A 23,585-nucleotide genomic window follows, 5' to 3' on the forward strand; every position below is an offset into this window, starting at 1 on the left:
TGCTTTGTTTTAGCAATCAAGACTTTGATTAAGTTGTGTGGATGCCTTCCTTCTTTGTGGGTACACTGTTGATTGTGATGTCATGTTCGGATGTACTTTGTGGACGCCATCTCTGCTCCACACGCCGTAAGTCTTTGCTGTTGTCCAGCATTCTGATTTTGTTTACTTTGCAGCCAGTTCAGTTTTAGTTTCATTTTGCACAGCCATCCCTATGCCTTTTCTTAGCGGCGCCTTTTATTTATTTTTGGTTTAAGCATTCGATACCCGCTGTAGTCTGCATATTGTGATCACGACAAACCATTGTCGTCGTTACCGACATCTACAAAACAATTAGCTAGCTGCTGCCACCTACTGATATGAAAGAGTTACTCGGTTACTCTAAACAGTACAGACACTCAACAACGGCACATTATTTGCGGATTATAACTACTGGTTTGCAAAAATATCTTTGACCCAGTTAGGTAAAATCACATTATCTCCCACGGCACACCAGACTGTATTTCACGGCACACTAGTGTGCCGCGGCACAGTGGTTGAAAAACACTGCATTAAACAATGTAACAAGGTTTTCCAAAATAAATCAACTCAAGTTATGGAAAAAAATGCCAACATGGCACTGCCATATTTATTATTGAAGTCACAAAGTGCTTTTTTTTTTTTAACATGCCTCAAAACAGCAGCTTGGAATTTGGGACATGCTCTCCCTGAGATAATCCTGATACCCACTACAACTATGGGAAGTACTATACTTTGACTTTCACAAAGTGCATTATTTTTTTTATTTTTTTTATAAACAGGCCTCAAAACAACAGCTACAAAAACAATGAATGCACACAGCTTCAGTCCAGAGTATACTAGAGTAATAACGTAAACAATAACATAGTCATCATTTAGTGCAAGACTGCCTGGTATACTGTATAACAGGAAATTATAAACTGGGCCCACTCTGAACAGCCGATATGGGCATCTACATCAACTATATGATTTGCCTGAGAAGCTGGACAGGACAAAAAAATAAAAAAATAAAAAAATAAAAAATACTTTTTGAAACAGATACCAATCATTTCCGATATTACATTTTAAAGCATTTATCGGCCGATAATATCAGACTGCCGATATTATTGGACATCTTTATTTTCAAGTGAAATTTGCCATCGAGCAAAACAGGAGGAGTCTGTTCACTTGTTTTTGCACTGACTATAACAACCCCAAGCATGTACGCTCATAATAAAGAGTAAACATTCAGTAAATTGCGAATATACATGATTAATGCAAAAAAAAAAGTGTGAATAATTGCATAAAGTAACTCTGTTTTTTTTTTCACACCACTAAATAAAGTAAACAAACAAGTCAGATCTTGCAATGAAAAATCCAAGATCCTCAAAATGATAGGAAGCACTGCAATGTTTTTAAGACCTACTGCAAAATCAAAGATTGTTTATACCGGATAACAGGGATTAGGTCTAAAACTATCGATTAGTTTGTTCCATTATTCAAATAATCAGATAAAACATACTTTCTAGCCTCAATGCGTAATTTATGGAAAATAGTTGAAATAAACAATTTGTATGCTTTTTTTCCTAATAAATGCACATCACCACCATTGTGTGTATTAATAGGAAACATCAACAACTATGCAGTGTTGCCCGCCACACAGATCAATCACAGCACCCACACACCATTGCACTCATGTGCGCTCTATTGCTAACCTGACTCTCACCAGATCCTTGTGTGGAGCTCAGCGAGGCCTTGTAAAAAAAAAAATCATTGTATGTGATTGGATAAACCAGTTGTCCGTTATCTTGAATGACGTGCTACTTCAACCACTCACATCGAAATCAACCCGTGACGCTGATGAGAGCCATGCTGGGAAATCCAAAACAGAACAGCCGACATATTGGATAATGACAGAGCGAAAAGTTATATTAAATATAGTATATTATATTAAATATTCGATAGATTCGACAAAACAGTTGCAATAGCATAATCAATGTCAGCACACGACTCCTCGCTGCGTGCCGCCATTGTTGTTTGAATCAAACTTCGGCGCTACGTCACATCTATGAAATCCCGCCAGGCGATCCCGATTGGTTCATTATTTTTTGCTATCTTGAAGGAGTTTGCATTGCCCTCGAGCCCAGATCCTTGTGTGGAGCTCAGCGAACTACAAGGATCTGGCGAGAGTCAGGAAACTTTGTCCGTGTGTTTAAAGTTCCAGGCGCTTCATGCGGTTCGATTTCATCAATTCGTATTGGATACACTCATTAAACGATACATCGAAGCAACAGAATATAAACTAAAGCTTTTTTCTAATCAAATGAATCGATTTTGACCAGTAATCGTACTGCAAAAATAGACTGAAACAATCAATCAATCAATCAAAGTTTATTTATATAGCCCTAAGTCACGAGTGTCTCAAAGGGCTGCACAAGCCACAACGACATCTTCGGCTCAGATCCCACATCAGGGCAAGAAAAAACTCAAACCCAATGGGATGACAATGAGAGACCTTGGAGGGGATCTAGCATACTAGTGTGAGAGTCCAGTCCAAAGTGGCTCTTTCATGGTTAGAACCTTTATTTAACCAGATAAGAAACCCATTGAGATCAAGATCTCTTTCACAAGGGTGACCTGGCCAAGAGGTCAACAGCATATGTCACAGAGCAGTTTAAAAAAAAGTAATACGTTGAGACATACATTTTAAAATACATAAAAGAGAACTATAAAACAATAAAGATTTACACCTTTTAAAAACACAGGCACTGTGCTGTTTGTCCCTCAGAACAGAACGGTAGTCTCCAAATGGAAGTAGTTCAGTGAGTTTCAGTTTCGTCTGCAATGCATTCCATGCCATAGGGGCAGCAATGCCAAAAGCTCTTTTGCCAAATTCAGTCCGTACATGGGGAACAGTTCAAACATACAAATTGTTAGAACGTAAAGCATAAGAGCTGTTTTTTTCTTTGTAACCAAGTACACAAGTATGGAGGTATTAAACCTAAAAGAGCCTTATAAATGATAGTCAGCCAATGTGTGTATCTGCGTGCACTCAGTGAAGATAAGTCTGACTTCATATACAGTTGACAGTGGTGGGTGAGACTACGACAGCCAGTAACAAATCTTAGTGCTGAGTGAAAAACAGTGTCCAAGGACTGGAGGCATTTAGATGAAGCACTAAAATAAAGCACGTCTCCATAATCAATTACGGGCAAGATAGTCGCTGTCACCAATTTCTTTCTGACTTTAAGAGAGAAGCAGTTCTAACATAATAGTGTGAGAGTCCAGTCCATAGTGGATCTAACATAATAGTGTGAGAGTCCAGTCCATAGTGGATCTAACATAATAGTGTGAGAGTCCAGTCCATAGTGGGGCCAGCAGATCATCTTGAGTGGAGACAGGTCAGCAGCGCAAAGACGTCCCCAACTGATGCACAGATGAGTGGTCCACCCTGAGTCCCGACGTTGGACAGCTAGATCATCATTTGTGGTCACCTACTCTGTGCCGCCCCTCTCCACGAAGGAGAAGGGGAGAGAGCAGAAAAGAGACGGCAGATCAACTGGTCAAAAAGGGGGGTCTATTTAAAGTCTAGAGTATACAAATTAGTTTTAAGATGGGACTTAAATGCTTCTACTGAGGTAGCATCTCTAACTGTTACCGGGAGGGCATTCCAGAGTACTGGAGCCTGAATAGAAAACGCTCTATAGCCCGCAGACTTTTTTTGGGCTCTGGGAATCACTAATAAGCCGGAGTTCTTTGAACGCAGATTTCTTGCCGGGACATATGGTACAATACAATCAGCAAGATAGGATGGAGCTAGACCGTGTAGTATTTTATAAGTAAGTAGTAAAACCTTAAAGTCGCATCTTAAGTGCACAGGAAGCCAGTGCAGGTGAGCCAGTATAGGTATTTACAGTATATATATATATATATATATATATATATATATATATATATATATATATATATATATATATATATATATATATATATATATATATATATACATACATATATATATATATATATATATATATATATATATATATATATATATATATATATATATATATATATATATATATATATATATATATATATATATATATATAAAAGGGCTGCAACAACTAATCGATTAAATCGATTAAAAACGATTATAAAAATAGTTGGCGATTAATTTAGTCATCGATTCGTTGGATCTATGCTACGCGCATGTGCAGAGGCTACGTTTTATTTATTTTTTTACCTTTATTTATAAACTGCAACATTTACAAACAGCTGAGAAACAATAATCAAAATAATAGGGGTGTAACGGTACATGTATTTGTATCGAACCGTTTCGGTACGGGGGTTTCGTTTCGGTGCGGAAGTGTACCGAACGGGTTTCCACACGGACATATTAAGTAGCGTACTGCACGTTGTGTAAACAATACTCAAAATGCCGGACATTTGAGGCATTTAAGAAACTCTGCCCGAACAGCTGCGCAAAAGAGGACATGTCCGGTGAAAAGAGGACGTATGGTCAGTCTATCGTAGCCCGTTAGCTGCTAGCATGCTAGCAAAAGAGGACTAGCAGCGATCGGCTTCACCGGACGTGAAACCGATCGCTGCTAGCATGCTAGCAGCGATCGGGCTAGGTCCTGACCATACGTCCTCTTTTCACCGGACATGTTGTCTTTTGCGGGGCTGTCGGGCGGTGTTTCTTAAATGCCTCAAATGTCCGGCATTTTGAGTTAGGGTTGCGTGTATTTTCAATATACGTTCAGGGTTAAGAAGGTTAAAAACACAACAGGTTGTGCGTGCAGCAGCATTGGTGAGGGAGGGGCAGAGACAGAGAGAGCGAGAGAGTTGTGATAAACGCGCATGTGTCGTCAGGCTCTGCTTTTTATCGATACATTTATCAGATTACATTTTTTATTATCTATAGCAGGGGTGTCAAAAGTGTGCATTTTTGTAACATGTTCCTTGTTTTATTTGGCAAGTTGAAAGAACATGGCGCGAGTATGCTGTTTTTTTTTCTTCAATAAAATACTGGAAAGGATAGAAATGTAGTTTGTCTCTTTTACCCGATTATTAATCGATTAATCGAAGTAATAATCGACAGATTAAATGATTATCAAATTAATCGTTAGTTGCAGCCCTAATATATATATATATATATATACATATATATATATATATGTATTAGAGATGCGCGGTTTGCGGGCACAACCGCGGAGTCCGCGGATTATCCGCGGATCGGGCGGATGAAATTAAAAAAAATTTGATTTTATCCGCGGGTCGGGTCGGGCGGTTGAAATTTAAAAAAATTAGATTTTAAATAGATTCAGGCGGGTGGCAGTTTAACCAATTCGGAAATATATATACAGAGTTAAATGTTGTTACCCACATACGAAAAACGAGCAGGCACCTGCTGCATATGCCACAACAGAAGAAAAAAAAAAAAAGAGATGGACACTTTTACGGAGCGGAGAAGGGACGCCTCGCCGGGGTCCGGGACCGAGGCCCCTTCCCCCGAGAGGGCCCCACCGGGAGCCGTAGCTGAGGCGATCCGCGAGAAGGGCCCGACGCACGTCCAGGGTCACCACCGCGCCCACCGCACCGACACCCCGCCTCGTCCGCCTTCGCCGCGGCCGGCGTCACGCGCAGCAGGTAAGCAGCTTACCTGCCTGCCACCCCCGTGTCCGGGGGCTCGTAACAGGGGTCACTCCGCGCGCTCCGCCCGCGCAGCTTACCTGCCCGCCACCCCGCGTAACAGGGGTCACTCCGCGCGCAGTGCGCTCACGAAAGGGGTGGGGCTCACCCTGGTTGATATAGACAGCAGGACGGTGGCCATGGAAGTCGGAACCCGCTAAGGAGTGTGTAACAACCCACCTGCCGAATCAACTAGCCCTGAAAATGGATGGCGCTGGAGCGTCGGGCACATACCCGGCCGTCGCCGGCAGCGGACGCGCTTGGAGGTGCGCTCAGCGCAGCTCCCATATGATTGCGCACTGGTGTGCGTCTGGGTCGTGACAGCGTGACACGCGAATGTCTGTGCTGCATTGGATCAGTCTCCTTTCTTTAACAGGCAAAAGCTTTATAACCTCACTAATAACTAATAACCCCCCCCCCCCTGGGGTTACCCACATATGCGGTCCTCTCCAAGGTTTCTCATAGTCATTCACATCGACGTCCCACTGGGGTGAGTTTTTCCTTGCCCGTATGTGGGCTTTGTACCGAGGATGTCGTTGTGACTTGTGCAGCCCTTTGAGACACTTGTGATTTAGGGCTATATAAATAAAGATTGATTGATTGATGATTGATATTAGATATATAACAACGGGCGGGTGCGGGCGGGTGCGGGCGGGTGCGGGCGGGTGCGGTTCTGATCAAATGTTACATCGGGTGGATTGCGGATGGTTGACGACTTTCTGATGCGGTTGCGGATGAAATAATTGCCTATCCGCGCATCTCTAATATGTATATACATATACATATATATATATATATACACACATATACATATATATACATATACATTTATATACACATATACATATATATATACACATATACATATATATATATATATATATATACACATATATATATACCTATATATACATATATATATATATATATATATATATATATCCATCCATCCATCTATTTTCTACCGCTTATTCCCTTCGGGGTCGCGGGGGGCGCTGGAGCCTATCTCAGCTACAATCGGGCGGAAGGCGGGGTACACCCTGGACAAGTCGCCACCTCATCGCAGAGCCAACACAGATAGACAGACAACATTCACACTCACATTCACACACTCGGGCCCATTTAGTGTTGCCAATCAACCTATCCCCAGGTGCATGTCTTTGGAGGTGGGAGGAAGCCGGAGCCCGGAGGGAACCCACGCAGTCACGGGGAGAACATGCAAACTCCACACAGAAAGATCCCGAGCCTGGGATTGAACCCCAGACTACTCAGCACCTTCGTATTGTGAGGCAGACGCACTAACCCCTCTGACACCGTGCTGCCCCATTAATAGATTACAGTTGGTACAATATGCGGCTGCTAGACTTTTGACAAGAACAAGAAAGTTTGATCATATTACGCCTGTACTATATATATATATATAAATATATATATATATATATATATATATATATATATATATATATATATATATATATATATATATATATATATATAAAAACAACATGCACTTTGAGAGTGCAGACAGCCCAGTTTTCATCAATTAATATATTCTGTAGACATACCCTCATCCGCTCTCTTTTCCTGAAAGCTGAGCTGTCCAGTCCAGTTATATATATATATATATATATATATATATATATATATATATATATATATATATATATATACATACATAGAACGAGGCATTCAATATCTGTCCAGTCCAGTTTATATATATATATATATTTATATATCTATAAATAAATAAATAAATAAAAGGTATATATACAGTACAGGCGTAATATGATCAAACTTTCTTGTTCTTGTCAAAAGTCTAGCAGCCGCATATTGTACCAACTGTAATCTATTAATGCTAGACATAGGGAGGCCCGAAAATAGTACGTTACAGTAATCGAGACGAGACGTAACGAACGCATGGATAATGATCTCAGCGTCGCTAGTGGACTAAATGGAACGAATTTTAGCGATATTACGGTGATGAAAGAAGGCCGTTTTAGTAACACAAAGCCCCTTCACCATTGAAACTTTTAGTAAAATGTGAGCACCTTTCCTAATGTGGTCCATGTTAGAAGGTGTGTGTGAATGTGTGTGTGTGGGGATGCTGGTGAGTCATACACTGATGGGAAGTACAGTGTACTGTATGCGTGTGTCTGGGCCATCTGTTGTCTGAATTATTGAAAGGTGCAAAACCTGCAGCTTGAAATTTTCAGACATGACCTCGCCTCTCAGCTAGCACCAGCGGGCTTGTCAGCAGAAGGTCAAAAGATGGTAGGATGTGACCCCACAAAACATATAAAGAGGGTGATGAGTAACCCTCGACACGACTACGCTACTGCAGCGAGTGCCGGAGTGAACGCTCACTGCAGCACTTCCAAAGAGATTCACGCTGCAATGCTACGTCACCACAATCGGAAGGAAGCTCCACAGTGTGTGTTTGTGTGACCCAGATACCACACTTGCATACTACTCTACTGCTGTATATGTGACCTAGAAACATGCATATGCCACAACCATTCCCACATATGAAAATACTGCTCTTAGCGATACCAAGTTGCCCTACATGTGACCCACTGAACTACACAGTGTGTTGCTTTGGTGCTTTCAAGTCACTTAAAGGGGAACATTATCACAATTTCAGAAGGGTTAAAACCATTAAAAATCAGTTCCCAGTGGCTTATTTTATTTTTCGAAGTTTTTTTCAAAATTTTACCCATCACGCAATATCCCTAAAAAAAGCTTCAAAGTGCCTGATTTTAACCATCGTTATATACACCCGTCCATTTTCCTGTGACATCACATAGTGATGCCGATACAAACAAACATGGCGGATAGAACAGCAAGCTAATGCGACATTGCTAATTGCTTCCCGATGTGACGTCACAACGGTCATCGCTCCGAGAGCGAACAATAGAAAGACGTTTAATTCGCCAAAATTCACCCATTTAGTTCGGAAATCGGTTAAAAAAATATATGGTCTTTTTTCTGCAACATCAAGGTCATAGGTCTGGTGATAATGTTCCCCTTTAATCATTCATGCTCAAAGACAACAGAATAGTCAGTCCCTAAGTCAAACTGTGGCCATCTTTTAAAAAAATGTAAATAATAAAAGTCCATCCATCCATCCATCTTCTTCCGCTTATCCGAGGTCGGGTCGCGGGGGCAGCAGCCTAAGCAGGGAAGCCCAGACTTCCCTCTCCCCAGCCACTTCGTCCAGCTCCTCCCGGGGGATCCCGAGGCGTTCCCAGGCCAGCCGGGAGACATAGTCTTCCCAACGTGTCCTGGGTCTTCCTCGTGGCCTCCTACCGGTTGGACATGCCCTAAACACCTCCTTAGGGAGGCGCTCGGGTGGCATCCTGACCAGATGCCCGAACCACCTCATCTGGCTCCTCTCGATGCGGAGGAGCAGCGGCTTTACTTTGAGCTCCCCCCGGATGACAGAGCTTCTCACCCTATCTCTAAGGGAGAGCCCCGCCACCCGGCGGAGGAAACTCATTTCGGCCGCTTGTACCCGTGATCTTGTCCTTTCGGTCATAACCCAAAGCTCATGACCATAGGTGAGGATGGGAACGTAGATCGACCGGTAAATTGAGAGCTTTGCCTTCCGGCTCAGCTCCTTCTTCACCACAACGGATCGATACAGCGTCCGCATTACTGAAGACGCCGCACCGATCCGCCTGTCGATCTCACGATCCACTCTTCCCTCACTCGTGAACAAGACTCCGAGGTACTTGAACTCCTCCACTTGGGGCAAGATCTCCTCCCCAACCCGGAGATGGCACTCCACCCTTTTCCGGGCGAGAACCATGGACTCGGACTTGGAGGTGCTGATTCTCATCCCAGTCGCTTCACACTCAGCTGCGAACCGATCCAGTGAGAGCTGAAGATCCTGGCCAGATGAAGCCATCAGGACCAAATCATCTGCAAAAAGCAGAGACCTAATCCTGCAGCCACCAAACCGGATCCCCTCAACGCCTTGACTGCGCCTAGAAATTCTGTCCATAAAAGTTATGAACAGAATCGGTGACAAAGGGCAGCCTTGGCGGAGTCCAACCCTCACCGGAAACGTGTCCGACTTACTGCCGGCAATGCGAACCAAGCTCTGACACTGATCATACAGGGAGCGGACCGCCACAATCAGACAGTCCGAAACCCCATACTCTCTGAGCACTCCCCACAGGACTTCCCGAGGGACACGGTCGAATGCCTTCTCCAAGTCCACAAAGCACATGTAGACTGGTTGGGCAAACTCCCATGCACCCTCAAGGACCCTGCCGAGAGTATAGAGCTGGTCCACAGTTCCACGACCAGGACGAAAACCACACTGTTCCTTCTGAATCCGAGGTTCGACTATCCGGCGTAGCCTCCTCTCCAGTACACCTGAATAGACCTTACCGGGAAGGCTGAGGAGTGTGATCCCACGATAGTTAGAACACACCCTCCGGTTCCCCTTTTTAAAGAGAGGAACCACCACCCCGGTCTGCCAATCCAGAGGTACTGCCCCCGATGTCCACGCGATGCTGCAGAGTCTTGTCAACCAAGACAGCCCTACAGCATCCAGAGCCTTAAGGAACTCCGGGCGGATCTCATCCATCCCCGGGGCCTTGCCACCGAGGAGCTTTTTAACTACCTCAGCAACCTCAGCCCCAGAAATAGGAGAGCCCACCACAGATTCCTCAGGCACTGCTTCCTCATAGGAAGACGTGTTGGTGGGATTGAGGAGGTCTTCGAAGTATTCCCTCCACCGATCCACAACTTCCGCAGTCGAGGTCAGCAGAACACCATCCGCACCATACACGGTGTTGGTAGTGCACTGCTTCCCCTTCCTGAGGCGGTGGATGGTGGTCCAGAATCGCTTCGAAGCCGTCCGGAAGTCGTTTTCCATGGCTTCCCCGAACTCCTCCCATGTCCGAGTTTTTGCCTCCGCGACCGCTGAAGCCGCACACCGCTTGGCCTGTCGGTACCTGTCCGCTGCCTCAGGAGTCCCATGAGCCAAAAGAACCCGATAGGACTCCTTCTTCAGCTTGACGGCATCCCTCACCGCCGGTGTCCACCAACGGGTTCTAGGATTACCGCCACGACAGGCACCAACTACCTTGCGGCCACAGCTCCAATCAGCCGCCTCGACAATAGAGGTGCGGAACATGGTCCACTCGGACTCAATGTCCAGCACCTCCCTCGTGACATGTTCAAAGTTCTTCCGGAGGTGGTAAAAAAAAAAAAAAGTTGCAATAAAAAGGTCTATAAGTGGCACACAAGTCCAGAAGGAAGATAACTTCCAATTTCACACAATGTGGACACCATTTTTTTCACAAAAAAGAATGGAAATATGAAGAGTCACTTCCAGGTTCAAACTATCGGTGACATCAGGGACCATACTTGCCAACCTTGAGACCTCCGATTTCGGGAGGTGGGGGGGTAGGGGGTGGGGGGCGTGGTCGGGGGTGGGGCGTGGTTAAGAGGGGAAGAGTATATTGACAGCTAGAATTCACCAAGTCAAGTATTTCATACATATATATATACACATACATATACATATATATATATATATATATATATATATATATATATATATATATATATATATATATATATATATATATATATATCCTGAAAATATGCAACCAAAACTGTGTTTAGATAATTGATACTTCAAACTTGCATAAATCAATCTTAAGGAATATAACATAACTTGGCTTCTGAGAGCTTCAAAATGTAATGAATAAAATGTTAAAGTTGTTGATAAACAAGCAAATATTCTAATAATTAAATATGGTCATTTTAAATGAATTATTATGATCATTTAAAATTTATTATTTTAAATACGTTTATTTTTATGTATAATTCTATGGCTGGATGTAATAAGGGGTCAGAAAAAATACAAATAAAAATACAATTAATTTTGATGTTTTTAGCAAAATATAGTAAAAATGTAGTTTAAAAAAAAAAATTAATAAATATATTTATTTTTAGGTAAGATAAACATAATAATACAATTTATCTCTCGTCTGGATGATTTAGTTCTTGTCAAACTGTTGTCCTCACTCAGGTCCGCATGGAGCTGGAGGGGGCGCGGCCTCCAGCTCCGGCTGAAAATTGGGAGATTTTCGGGAGAATATTTATCCCGGGAGGTTTTTGGGAGAGGCGCTGAATTTCGGGAGTGTCCCGGAAAAATCGGGAGGGTTGGCAAGTATGTCGGGGACGGCGTGGCGAAGTTGGGAGAGTGGCCTTCTACCATCCTACACACGTCCCTTGTGTCCTTGAGCAAGACACTTCACCATTGCTCCTGATGGGTGCTGGTTAGCGCCTTGCATGGCAGCTCCCGCCATCAGTGTGTGAATGTGTGTGTGAATGGGTGAATGTGAAAATAGTGTCAAAGCGCTTTGAGTTCCTTAAAAAAAAGGTAGAAAAGCACTATACAAGTATAACCCATTTACCATTTACAAACTACAATAATATAAAGAGTCACTTCCAGGTCCAAACTATCGGTGACAAAGATAACTACAGCAATGTTTCAAGTATTTTAAGTGTATAGATTTGTTAGCCACTGTTAAAACTAAAAAATTCAAACAATAAAAATGTTTTTTCTTTTACAATAATGGAGTAAGACAAAGACAAAAAATATGTTTTTCCCCATGAAAAAGTCTCACGAAGAAAGACAGCTTGTCTTACAGGGTATTTGGGGCCTGAATCAAGCCAGTCAGAGATGTTCTTCCTGTCACTCACACACAAAAGGGGACTTTGATTTTGTCTTAAAGGGGAACTGCACCTTTTGGGGGAATTTTGCCTATAATTCACAATCCCTTTGAGAGACAAGAACTCATTGTTTTTATTTTTTTATGGCCCCTTACTCTTAAATAAACGTAAATAAAAGTCTGCTTACAATGGAGCCAGCGACAGCCATGACGTCATTGCGTCTGTTGGGTTCATTCCGACCAAAGAAACCACAAATAACATCCAAAAAGCGCCAAAATCACTCCCATTTACATTTTGTGACCTGAATATTAACCAACTTTTAGTAATATTGTTATTATAAGCGCTAACGTTAAGGACCTGCATTGAGCGGCGCATTGATCAGAGAGAAGCAACTTCCTTATGCTGCTGTGTTGACAACAGCTGCTGAGCTGCTTTCTCGTCTCGGAGCTCATGAAAGTTATTTCTAGATTATAAATCATGCCTTTCACTTGTATAATAAAATGATGTGGATATAAACTGAGAAGTTGGTCAACTTTGACAGTCAATTTAGACCCAAAGATGTCGAGAAAGACACACGAAAGACACTGGTTTGCACCTTTTTTTTTAACCCTTTGCAAGTCATTTTAATCTAAACGGGAATACATCAACATCCTAACAGTCGGCATGCCAGTGAGACCAGACATTGTACAGTAAGTGATTATTATGTTTATTGGCGCTCATGAAGTCAGCATGAGTTGTAGTCAGTGTTGCAGTTCAAGCAAAAAGAAGAAGGTTGTGATGCGTCTATTAAAATAAATGTGCCGCTGTATGCTTAAAATGAGCAAAATACATAATTATTAAATGTTATTATGAATGTTACTACATTACATATATACTTACATCATGTCTTTATTACATGTTATTATGAATGTTACTACATGACATATATACTAATATCATGTATATATTACATTTTATTATGAATGTTACCACATTACATATATACTTAAATCATGTATATATTACATGTTATTATAAATGTTTCTACATTACATAAATACTTACATCATGTATATATTACATGTTATTATGAATGTTACTACATTACATATATACTTACATCATGTAAATATTGCACGTTATTATAAATGTTACTATATTACATACATACTTACATCATGTATATATTACATGTTATTATGAATGTTACTATATTACATACATACTTACATCATGTATATATTACATGTTATTATGAATGTTACTATATTACATACATACTTACATCATGTATATATTACATGTTATTATGAATGTTACTACATGACATATATACTTGCATCATGTAAATATTGCACGTTATTATGAATGTTATTATATTACATATATACTTACATCATGTTTATATTACATGTTATTATGAATGTTACTACATTACATATATACTTACATCATGTCTTTATTACATGTTATTATGAATGTTACTACATGACATATATACTAATATCATGTATATATTACATTTTATTATGAATGTTACCACATTACATATATACTTAAATCATGTATATATTACATGTTATTATAAATGTTTCTACATTACATAAATACTTACATCATGTATATATTACATGTTATTATGAATGTTACTACATTACATATATACTTACATCATGTAAATATTGCACGTTATTACAAATGTTACTATATTACATACATACTTACATCATGTATATATTACATGTTATTATGAATGTTACTATATTACATACATACTTACATCATGTATATATTACATGTTATTATGAATGTTACTATATTACATACATACTTACATCATGTATATATTACATGTTATTATGAATGTTACTACATGACATATATACTTGCATCATGTAAATATTGCACGTTATTATGAATGTTATTATATTACATATATACTTACATCATGTTTATATTACATGTTATTATGAATGTTACTACATTACATATATACTTACATCATGTATATATTACATGTTATTATGAATGTTACTACATTACATATATACTTACAGCATGTTTATAAAACCTTAATGGAAGTGTTGGGATGTTTTTAAAGCGCTATATAGGCGGAATACAGCGACTTCTATAGGCTATGTAAGCATACTTTTGCTCGCGTTTATTTACTAATTAGACAGCATTACAAAAATATAAAACGTGTGCTTGTCTTACATGACGATAGTGAATGATCGCCACAATTTGAAAAAAATAGTGCAGTTCCCCTATGTTTTTTTCACAAAAACAAAAAACCTTATTTCTGGCCGTCTCATATTTGCGTTGATAATGATCATTAAATATTACAGTATACACATGTATTCTTAATTTCTCCTCTAAACACCTCTTAAGGTGTATCTTTGTTGCAAAAATTGCCACAAAAAGCCAAAGAAAAAGCAAAATGTACATTATGATTGACGAATGTTGGTTTTGTGCGACTTCAGAAAGACATTTTCCCAAAGATTGTGCTTCAGAGTGTGCTCAACCTCTCCTTGTCCCTCCTCTGACAGCACAAGAATGCAGCGAGGACTGCAGGAGGGTTCCACCACCCAAACCCAAGAGGAACCCCAACACACAACTCAGCGTCTCCTTCGACGAATCCTACATGAAAACCCACGGCTGCCCGGCCAGACTGCTTCAACACGTGGGCCCGGCGTACGAGCGCAACAGCTCTCCGCCGCAGAGCGACGAGAGCCCCACGGACGACTGTGAGGACGAGCCGGTCTACATCGAGATGGGCGGCATCAATGTCGGGGCCAGGGAACTCTGCAAGAGCGAGGACGAGGAGCCCGGGGAATCGGTGTATGAGGAGATGAAGTACCCCATGCTGGATGATATGGAGTACCGTACCGACCCGGTGGGATGTCGTTCTGCGTGCCCTACGCCGGCCCCGTATGACCCGGAACCTCTCAGTCGATGCTCCACCCCTAGAAACATTCCCTTCTGTGACATTCCTGCACCCTTTCCAAATTTACTTACCCACAGGCCTCCGTTGTTGGTGTTCCCCCCGGCACCGGCCCAGTGCTCACCCAACTCGGACGAGTCCCCCCTAACCCCTCTAGATGTTACCAAATTGCCAATGATGGACAACCCATCGTCTTACAGCAAATCCCCAACGTCCTCGGCCGAGCCCCCCTCCTCTGCACACCTGCGCAGGGAGCTCACCGCCACTCCGACCCTCACCATCTCCGGGCGCTCCTCCGCACCTCCGCTGCCATGCACGCTCTACAAAACATCATCCTCGTCCTCCTATCAGCGCAGCCACTCGGCGTGCCCGTCTCCAGTCAGCATGGGCCGCTGTCTCACGCCGCTGAGCCTCATGCGCACGCCACCGTTTGACGCCACGGCGCCATTCCCGGGGGGGCTGCCGAGGAGCGCCTCGGCCACCCCTCACGGCAAAGGGTCACCGCCGCATGACGGCGCGGGTAAACTCCACGGCTCCATGCAGAACGTGTCCACGGGACGTTCACGGACGCCAACCAGCCCGCTGGACGAGCTGACCAACCTGTTCACCACCGGGAGGAACATGCTGAAGAAGAACGCCAGTGGGAGAAAATCCAAAGAGCCTGGAGAGAGTGAGTCCTTTCACACGTCTGACCTTTGCCCCGTCATTACATGTGTTGACTAACAATAATTACAAAGTAGCAGTAAATAATTGTTTTCTTTGAAAGTGATAAGATTGAATAGAATAGAAATGAGTGCTGTCAAATGATCATTTCTGATTCATCAGGTTACTTAGAAGAAATTACTTGCTTCAAAATACCCGAATATTTTCATATTTTATTGTGAGGTCATACACAAACACTTTTATACATTTTTGACTAAATATATGTCATGTATTTGCTCAAAATTTGGTAACAGTAGTCCCACAAAAGGTGTGTTTTGAAGCAAAATGTGTCACAGAGCACACCAGTCTCATCTTTGCACGGGCGTATGCACTGACCTGATCCCTGAGCGTATCTAAGGTAACCAGTAAGTTAAGAAGCATGATTAATACATTATTAACCACATGCGGTATGGCATAAAATTTGACAGCTCTAATAAAAACACAATAATTATACAGTAGTACCTCAACCTACGAGCTTGATTCGTTTTATGGCGGAGCTCTTAACTCAATAACTTAATCTCCAGTTGAAATTCATTGAAATCAATGGTGCTTTATGCCCCAAAACAGCACATTTTTACCATGTAAAATGCCTTTTAAATAGAAAAACAAACTTTTAGATAAGAAATATTGTCTAAAAACAATGCAATAGAAGGTACTACAAACAACTACAGTAGTTTTATGAAGTAATGTAATACTAATGTGCAGCATTATCTTAGAAAATGGAATTCTTTGTTTTTTCCGTCAAACACACTATCAGCAGCGTTTCCATATTTTCACGGATAAATGCCCACTGTTTAGATATTACATTCTTGGCTGGAATTATCAACTCATTCTGCTTTAGTACGGTGCAGGCGAGCAGTGCTAAACTCGAATTACTTCGCCATGTCGCTCTGCCCTTTTTTTGTTAATTTATTTTCTTGGAAAAACAAAGTTATTTTAATTTCTAGCCATGAGCTCATGCTAGTGAGTAAGACCAGATGTTTTGGTCAGACCTCACGGGTTTCACTGAGACATTTGCTATGCCAACAATTAGCTGAGAGACTGCTCTCATCTCAAAAAGACTCTTAAGTTGAGGTACCACTGTATACAGAAAAAAAATCCAGAAAATGTTAAAAATTAATTAAAAAAATGTAATAATCAAAAAATAAAATGTAAGAAATAATTATGAATGATATAAAATATATAATTAATGTTTTTAGCGTGTGTTTTTATGTGTTTAGTAATCAATCTATCAAATCAGATTTAAAAAATGGTATATTCCGGCTGACAAATTTGACATTGTGCAACAAAAAAAAGCTATGTTTGCTTCCTTTATGAGGCAAGTCTGAGGGGATGAACAGCAGGTCTCCCAAATGGTTAAATGACGTAAAAGAGCTGACATTTTTGTTAATCAGTTCATCAACCCAATGACACAACTAAAGATAAACAACTGTGTCCCACATATTTCACTAACTTTGAGCAGTTTTAACTTCTCTGCTTCCACTTATAATAGACAATACTCAACAGGCAAGAAGAAGAAACATCTATCCTTACTCTGCGCTCTTAGCAACTACAACATAGCAACAGCGGAAGGAGGAGAAACCCCTCTTTCTTATTTGCAGATTGCCTCCCTCTGGGTAAAGCAGCCAATCACAGCTAAGGACGTGAGCAACACGCTCCTGATGTGGGGGTTAGTGCTATAGCGCTCAACTCCAATTTGACACCTCAACGGTGCATTACAGATGCCGCTTTTCTGTCCAATCACTGTATGGTTACAGCTGAGCCAATCAGGCGCAGAAGGAGATTTCACACTCAATATCGGGTGTTTTGATGTTGATGTTAATAGGATTTGAATATGTCACATGTCAGTTGTGTACTCCACTCATGTATATGCACTTTATAAACAGGTTGACAGGCCTTTTAAGGTAATTGCATTTGTGCCCAATGGGCGTGTGTGTTACATGAACAACCACACAATCATTTTTCCCACTTTCCTTTTCTGAGGCGATGGAAGCGCCAAGCCTGACCCACATTACCAACTGGTTAATCACCTCACACAATTGCACACATGGATTGTATATGTGGACACGTGCTTGCTTTAATGCAAAAGCCCTTATAGGCGCCATAGCGGAACACAGTATACTGTTCCGCCTTCTGATGTTCAATGGTGGAGATGTTATTGTTTGCATTCACACACAACAGTTACGTGTGTAGTACGAAAGCTGAAGCCGCATCTGGACCCATCACGAAGACGTTATAAGTTGTAATCAAACACTTTTAAATTAATTTGTAACCTGATCATATTTGGAATTTGAGTGATATTTTCATTTGCTGAATATTATGGCTGGAACATAACATACGAGGGCTTTAACAATATGAACATTGTCATTGTGACCAAAATTATCACAGTTATTATTATTATCACGGTATGGTTGAATGTGCTCAAAATTACTTGAGTAAATTATGTACACAACACGCTTTTGGACCATTCTAACAGGCATATTTGATCATAATATGAGATAAAAAATATAATTTTGGACATGGGACATTTTGTCAAAATGGAAATACAATCTAAGACTTTATTACATCATTTACAGCTAAAAAATATTACATATTCCTTAAATAAAAGTTCACTTTAATTTTTTTAAATGTCATAAATGTAGCCTTGACTGCCTACACAGCTCCACCTTCAGTAGTGCATTGCAACTCTGCAGTGTCATCAGTGGCATCTAGTGGATATTTTAAGTAGTGCAGAAGTTTAAAAAAGACTATGGCGTAATATTGTAAGAACAACAATACCAGCCAGCCATCCATTTTCTACTGCTTGTTCCTCTCTGTGTCGGCTGGGGCCTTTCCTAGCTGCACTCGGGCGGAAGGCAGGGTACACCCTGGAAAAATGGCCAGCTTATTGCGGGGCCATACTCACATGCACACACCTGCCTAATGGAATATAATATAAAATATGTATTTGAAGAAATAAACTACAGTATATGTCTTTACAAAGATAATAGTGTTCAGTTTATACCGACACGGTGAAAGTGGTATTGATTTAATATGTTATTTACTGTGGTTGTAGCTTGCACTGCATCATACTGTTTTTATGGTATCTGAACACCTTATTACACAGTGGGTGGATGCTGGTCTTTCAAGTAGGGGAAGCTCATTTTCAGTTACTTTCTAAACACAAGTACAGTCTCCAATAACCAATAAAAGATATAAAGATGCTAGATTTTACAATGAAAATGTCACTTAAAGGATTGTAAAATTCTACATATCAACTCGGAACAGAATGAAACTTGAAAGATGCTCTGGCAGTGGTTATATTTCAAAATGGCTGATTCACTCATCTTATTGTCAATCAGAAAGGGTTCAGTCTAAACCAGATCACCCAATCATCATGTAGAATCTCAGGGTCCAAGACAGCCAAGGCCAAGACCACGTTCCATACACTTCCACAGATGCTCGGCGTCCGATGGGCGACATAAAGCCGAGCTGCATAGGATTAGATTGTGCTGTTCATTTCTGACGTAAATATATCATAAATGTTTCTCCTTTACTTTACAGCCGAGGTCAAAAGTAAGTCACACAGTGAGTCCAAGCGTGAAGGCAAGGAGCGCCACAGTCACAGCCACAGCAAGGAATCCAAGCGAGAGTCCAAAGAGCGCCACAGCAAAGAGTCGTCTCACCGCAGAGACAGAGACAGAGACAAAGACAGAGACAAAGACAGAAACAAAGACAAAGACAGAGACAAAGATAGAGACAAAGACAAAGACAGAGACAAAGATAGAGACAAAGACAAAGACAGAGACAAAGACAGAAACAAAGACAGAGACAGATCCAGCAATGTGGAATCACTGTCTCACAGGCGTAACAGCAAAGACCGCAGTGCCATAGACACACCACCTGTCCGCAAGGACAGCAGGGACCAAGGCTACAGCAGCGTTGAGCCCATTCCTACGAGAAGGGACTCCAAAGAGCGGAGCTGCAGCTCTGTGGAACCCATCCCGTTAATACGAAGAGACTCAAAAGAAAGAGGGATCAGTAATGGAGACCTGCTGCCGAGACGAGACAGCAAGGACCGGGGTGGCGGACACGGAATGGAGTGTTTGCTGAAACAGGACAGCAAAGACAGACTGCTAGATCAGCCACCTGAACTGTTTCCAAGACAGGACAGCAAAGAGGGCGCTAGGAATGGTGTAGACTGCAGACATGAAAGCAGAGAGAGACTGATGGATCAGCCGCCAGAGCTCTTACCTCGACAGGATAGCAAAGAGAGAGTCAGGAACGGGATGGACTCGAAGCATGAAAGCAGAGACAAGCCCACTGAGCTTCTCCCCAGACAGGAGGGCAAAGACAGGGCTAGAACTAGTGCAGAATACAGACACGACAGCAAGGACTATCGACCTGATTTGTTACCTCGACAGGACAGCAAGGAGAGGGCAAGGAACGACATGGAACACAGACATGAGGGCAGAATAGACCAGCCTCCTGAGATCCTCCCCCGACAAGAAACATCTAGGAACAGCAAAGAAAGGGTGGGATACGGCTCAGAATCAAAGCACGAGGGGAGAGATCGAAACATCCACAACGGAGGAGACCTCCCTCCGCCTCTTTTACCCCGGCAGGACAGTAAAGATCTGAGCCGAACTGGCCTTGAAGTGAGACGAGACAGCAAAGACAGAAGTCTCAACGGCTCAGATTATCAGCACCAATATGACGGGAAAACCACCAAGAGCCCTACGACCATGGAGTACAGGTACAGACCGGACGGAACGCCGCGACGGGAGAACAGAGCCAATCACAACATGGACCCACCAAAAGCACATGAGAGAAACGGGAGCACAGTGTCGAGTCAGCATTCATCCACCACCACACCTACTCACAACAGCAGATTGACTGGCAGCCCGCCAATGACTGTGGGGAGCGGAAACGGTGAGTCTTCAGGACAGAAACAGACACAATCAGACAAAAAAAAAAAAAAAATCGCATTAATTTACCCTAAACACTGAGCCAAAAGCAGACATCGAGTCAATCACAGGGACACATAAGGAGACAGAAGATGTCACCCATCCATCCATTTATTTTTTGATCAATTATCCAATTAATACTTGCAGGATGGATAAACCCTATCCCAGCTTTCGTCTGGCAAAAAGCACCCTTTTGAAAAGACAAATAAACATACCATCCATTTTATATTCCATTTACCTTGATCAGGGTTGTGGGAGGGGTGGAGCTAGAGACGGGTGATGAGGCCTAAAATCTATATTTTGATATATACTGTAATGCAACCCCCTGTGACAATGACATAAATGACGAAATATTATGTGGCTTATGTTAATAATAGAATCATTTCACAACGATTTACAAAGGCTCCTAATTTGTCTGCTGAAGTATATGGTAAGGTAACATACATACATACAGTGCATCAGGAAAGTATTTACGGCGCTTCAATTTTTCCACATTTTGTTATGTTACAGCTTTATTCCAAAATGGAATCAAAATGTACTTTTGTCCTCAAAATTCTACAGACTATTAATACCCTATAATGACAATGGGAAAAGGTTGATTAAAACATTTTGCAAATGTATTAAACTGAAAAATCACATGTACATAAGTACTCACAGCCATTGCTCAATACTTTGTTGATGCACCCTTGGCAGAAATTACAGCTTCAAGTCTTTTTGAATATGATGCCACAAGTTTGGCACACCTGTCTTTGGGCAGTTTGGCCCATTCCTCCCATAGGTCCCGGAAAAAGGCATCCCGGTGAACTTAACCTGACAACGTTTTGTTTTTCCTAATTGGCGTCTTTATAGATGTGAAAGCAACACCTAAATACGCCCGCTCACCTTCCATGCCCGCCAACCCTTCCCCGATGGGGACGCCGCAAAGGAGAGCAGCAGAGACTCACCAGAGCCAGGTAAGCAGAATGAAGTAGAATCTATCTAAAACATATTCAACTAGAATACAGCAGTGACCTCCACTCGGGCAGAATTATTGGATGTGAAAGTGTAATTACGGTAGAACCTCAACTTACTGTGAACTCAAAACACTTCTCAAATTAACATCGCCTATTGAAATGAATGGTGCCCGAAACAGCAGTTTTAACATATAACATACCTTTTAAAAAGAAAAAAATATTGTATGACAACAATACACTAGAACAGGGGTCGGGAACCTTTTTAGCTGAGAGAGTCATGAAAGCCAAATATTTTAAAATATATTTCCGTGACAGCCATATAATATTCTTTTGACAATGAATACAACTAAATGCGTGCATTTTTAAGTAAGACCAACATTTGTTTAGTATGATAAGTAGAGATGTCCGATAATGGCTTTTTTGCCGATATCCAATATTCCGATATTGTCCAACTCTTAATTATCGATTCCGATATCAACCGATACCGATATATACAGTCGTGGAATTAACACATTATTATGCCTAATTTTGTTGTGATGCCCTGCTGGATGCATTAAACAATGTAACAAGGTTTTCCAAAATAAGAGAACAACTTCAACTCAAGTTATGGAAAAAAGTGCCGACATGGCACTGCCATACTTATTATTGAAGTCACAAAGTGCATTTTTTTTTTTTAACATGCCTCAAAACAGCAGCTTGGAATTTGGGACATGCTCTCCCTGAGATAATCCTGATACCCACTACAACTATGAGAAATACTATACATTGACTTTCACAAAGTGCATTATTTTTTTTAAACATGCCTCAAAACAACAGCTACAAAAACAATGAAGGCACACAGCTTCAGTCCAGAGTATACTAGAGTAATAAAGTAAACAATAACATAGTCCTCCTTTAGTGTAAGACTGCCTGGTATACTGTACAACAGGAAATTATAAACTGGGCCCAATCTGCCCTGCTCTAAAGTATTTGTATGAGGAACACAAATGTGTTGCAAGCGAGTGGTGAGTGCTTGAAGTGCCCTACCAGTCAGTCAGCGCTTCTGAAATGCTGCGTTGAGACAGGGCACCTTGTTCAATGCAAGCTGCAAAGTGTGTGCCATGCAGGGCAGACTAGCCACACCAAACTCCACCATAGCTTTTGCCATACTGCATGCATTGTCCCTGACCACAACGTGGGCTTTCGCCCTGGGGTGGTTTTTGTTGTATTTTTGTTTTTTCTCGGCGGAGTCTGCGACAACTGTGTGGTACTACTTTTTCCGGTGTTTGCTTTTCATCCATCTTCCGCTTGTATTCATCGTGCATCTCCTTATGATTCTTGAAGAGGTGGGAGATCTAATTGCTAGTTTAAAGGAAGACGTCTTGGTTCCTCCTCGCATAACCAACTTTTTGCAGTCATTGCAAATTGCCAGTTTTTTATCCGTCAGACACACTTTAAAATAATCCCAAACCATAGACATGGTGTCGTTAGTTAGTCACAGAGCGAGCTCGCTTGTTAGCCACGGCTACAGCACCAGCAACAACACACTCTTGTTGTTGTTATGCTGCGCTCGTGGCGGTTTGATGAGGTCATCAAGCATCGCCAGTAAACCTCTCATGCTGCAGTCGTCAATTCCTGTGTTGTGTGTGGGAGAGGGGACAGGAGAGAAGGGAGAGGGGAGGGGCTGCTGACTGGGATATG

General features: G+C 41.6%; 1 protein-coding gene across 1 annotated transcript in view; it reads left to right on the forward strand.

Moving 5' to 3' along the window:
* nyap2b (neuronal tyrosine-phosphorylated phosphoinositide-3-kinase adaptor 2b) overlaps nucleotides 1-23,585 on the forward strand; it is a 51,745-nt gene that overhangs the window by 23,419 nt on the left and 4,741 nt on the right. The window contains exons 4-6 of the mRNA XM_061979654.2: nucleotides 14,910-15,974; nucleotides 19,550-20,917; nucleotides 21,802-21,905. Coding sequence (XP_061835638.2) covers nucleotides 14,910-15,974; nucleotides 19,550-20,917; nucleotides 21,802-21,905 — 2,537 coding nt within the window. The remainder of the gene's footprint in view (nucleotides 1-14,909; nucleotides 15,975-19,549; nucleotides 20,918-21,801; nucleotides 21,906-23,585) is intronic.

The sequence above is a fragment of the Nerophis lumbriciformis genome, linkage group LG19, assembly GCF_033978685.3.
Source record: "Nerophis lumbriciformis linkage group LG19, RoL_Nlum_v2.1, whole genome shotgun sequence".
Classification (NCBI taxonomy): Eukaryota; Metazoa; Chordata; class Actinopteri; order Syngnathiformes; family Syngnathidae; genus Nerophis; species Nerophis lumbriciformis.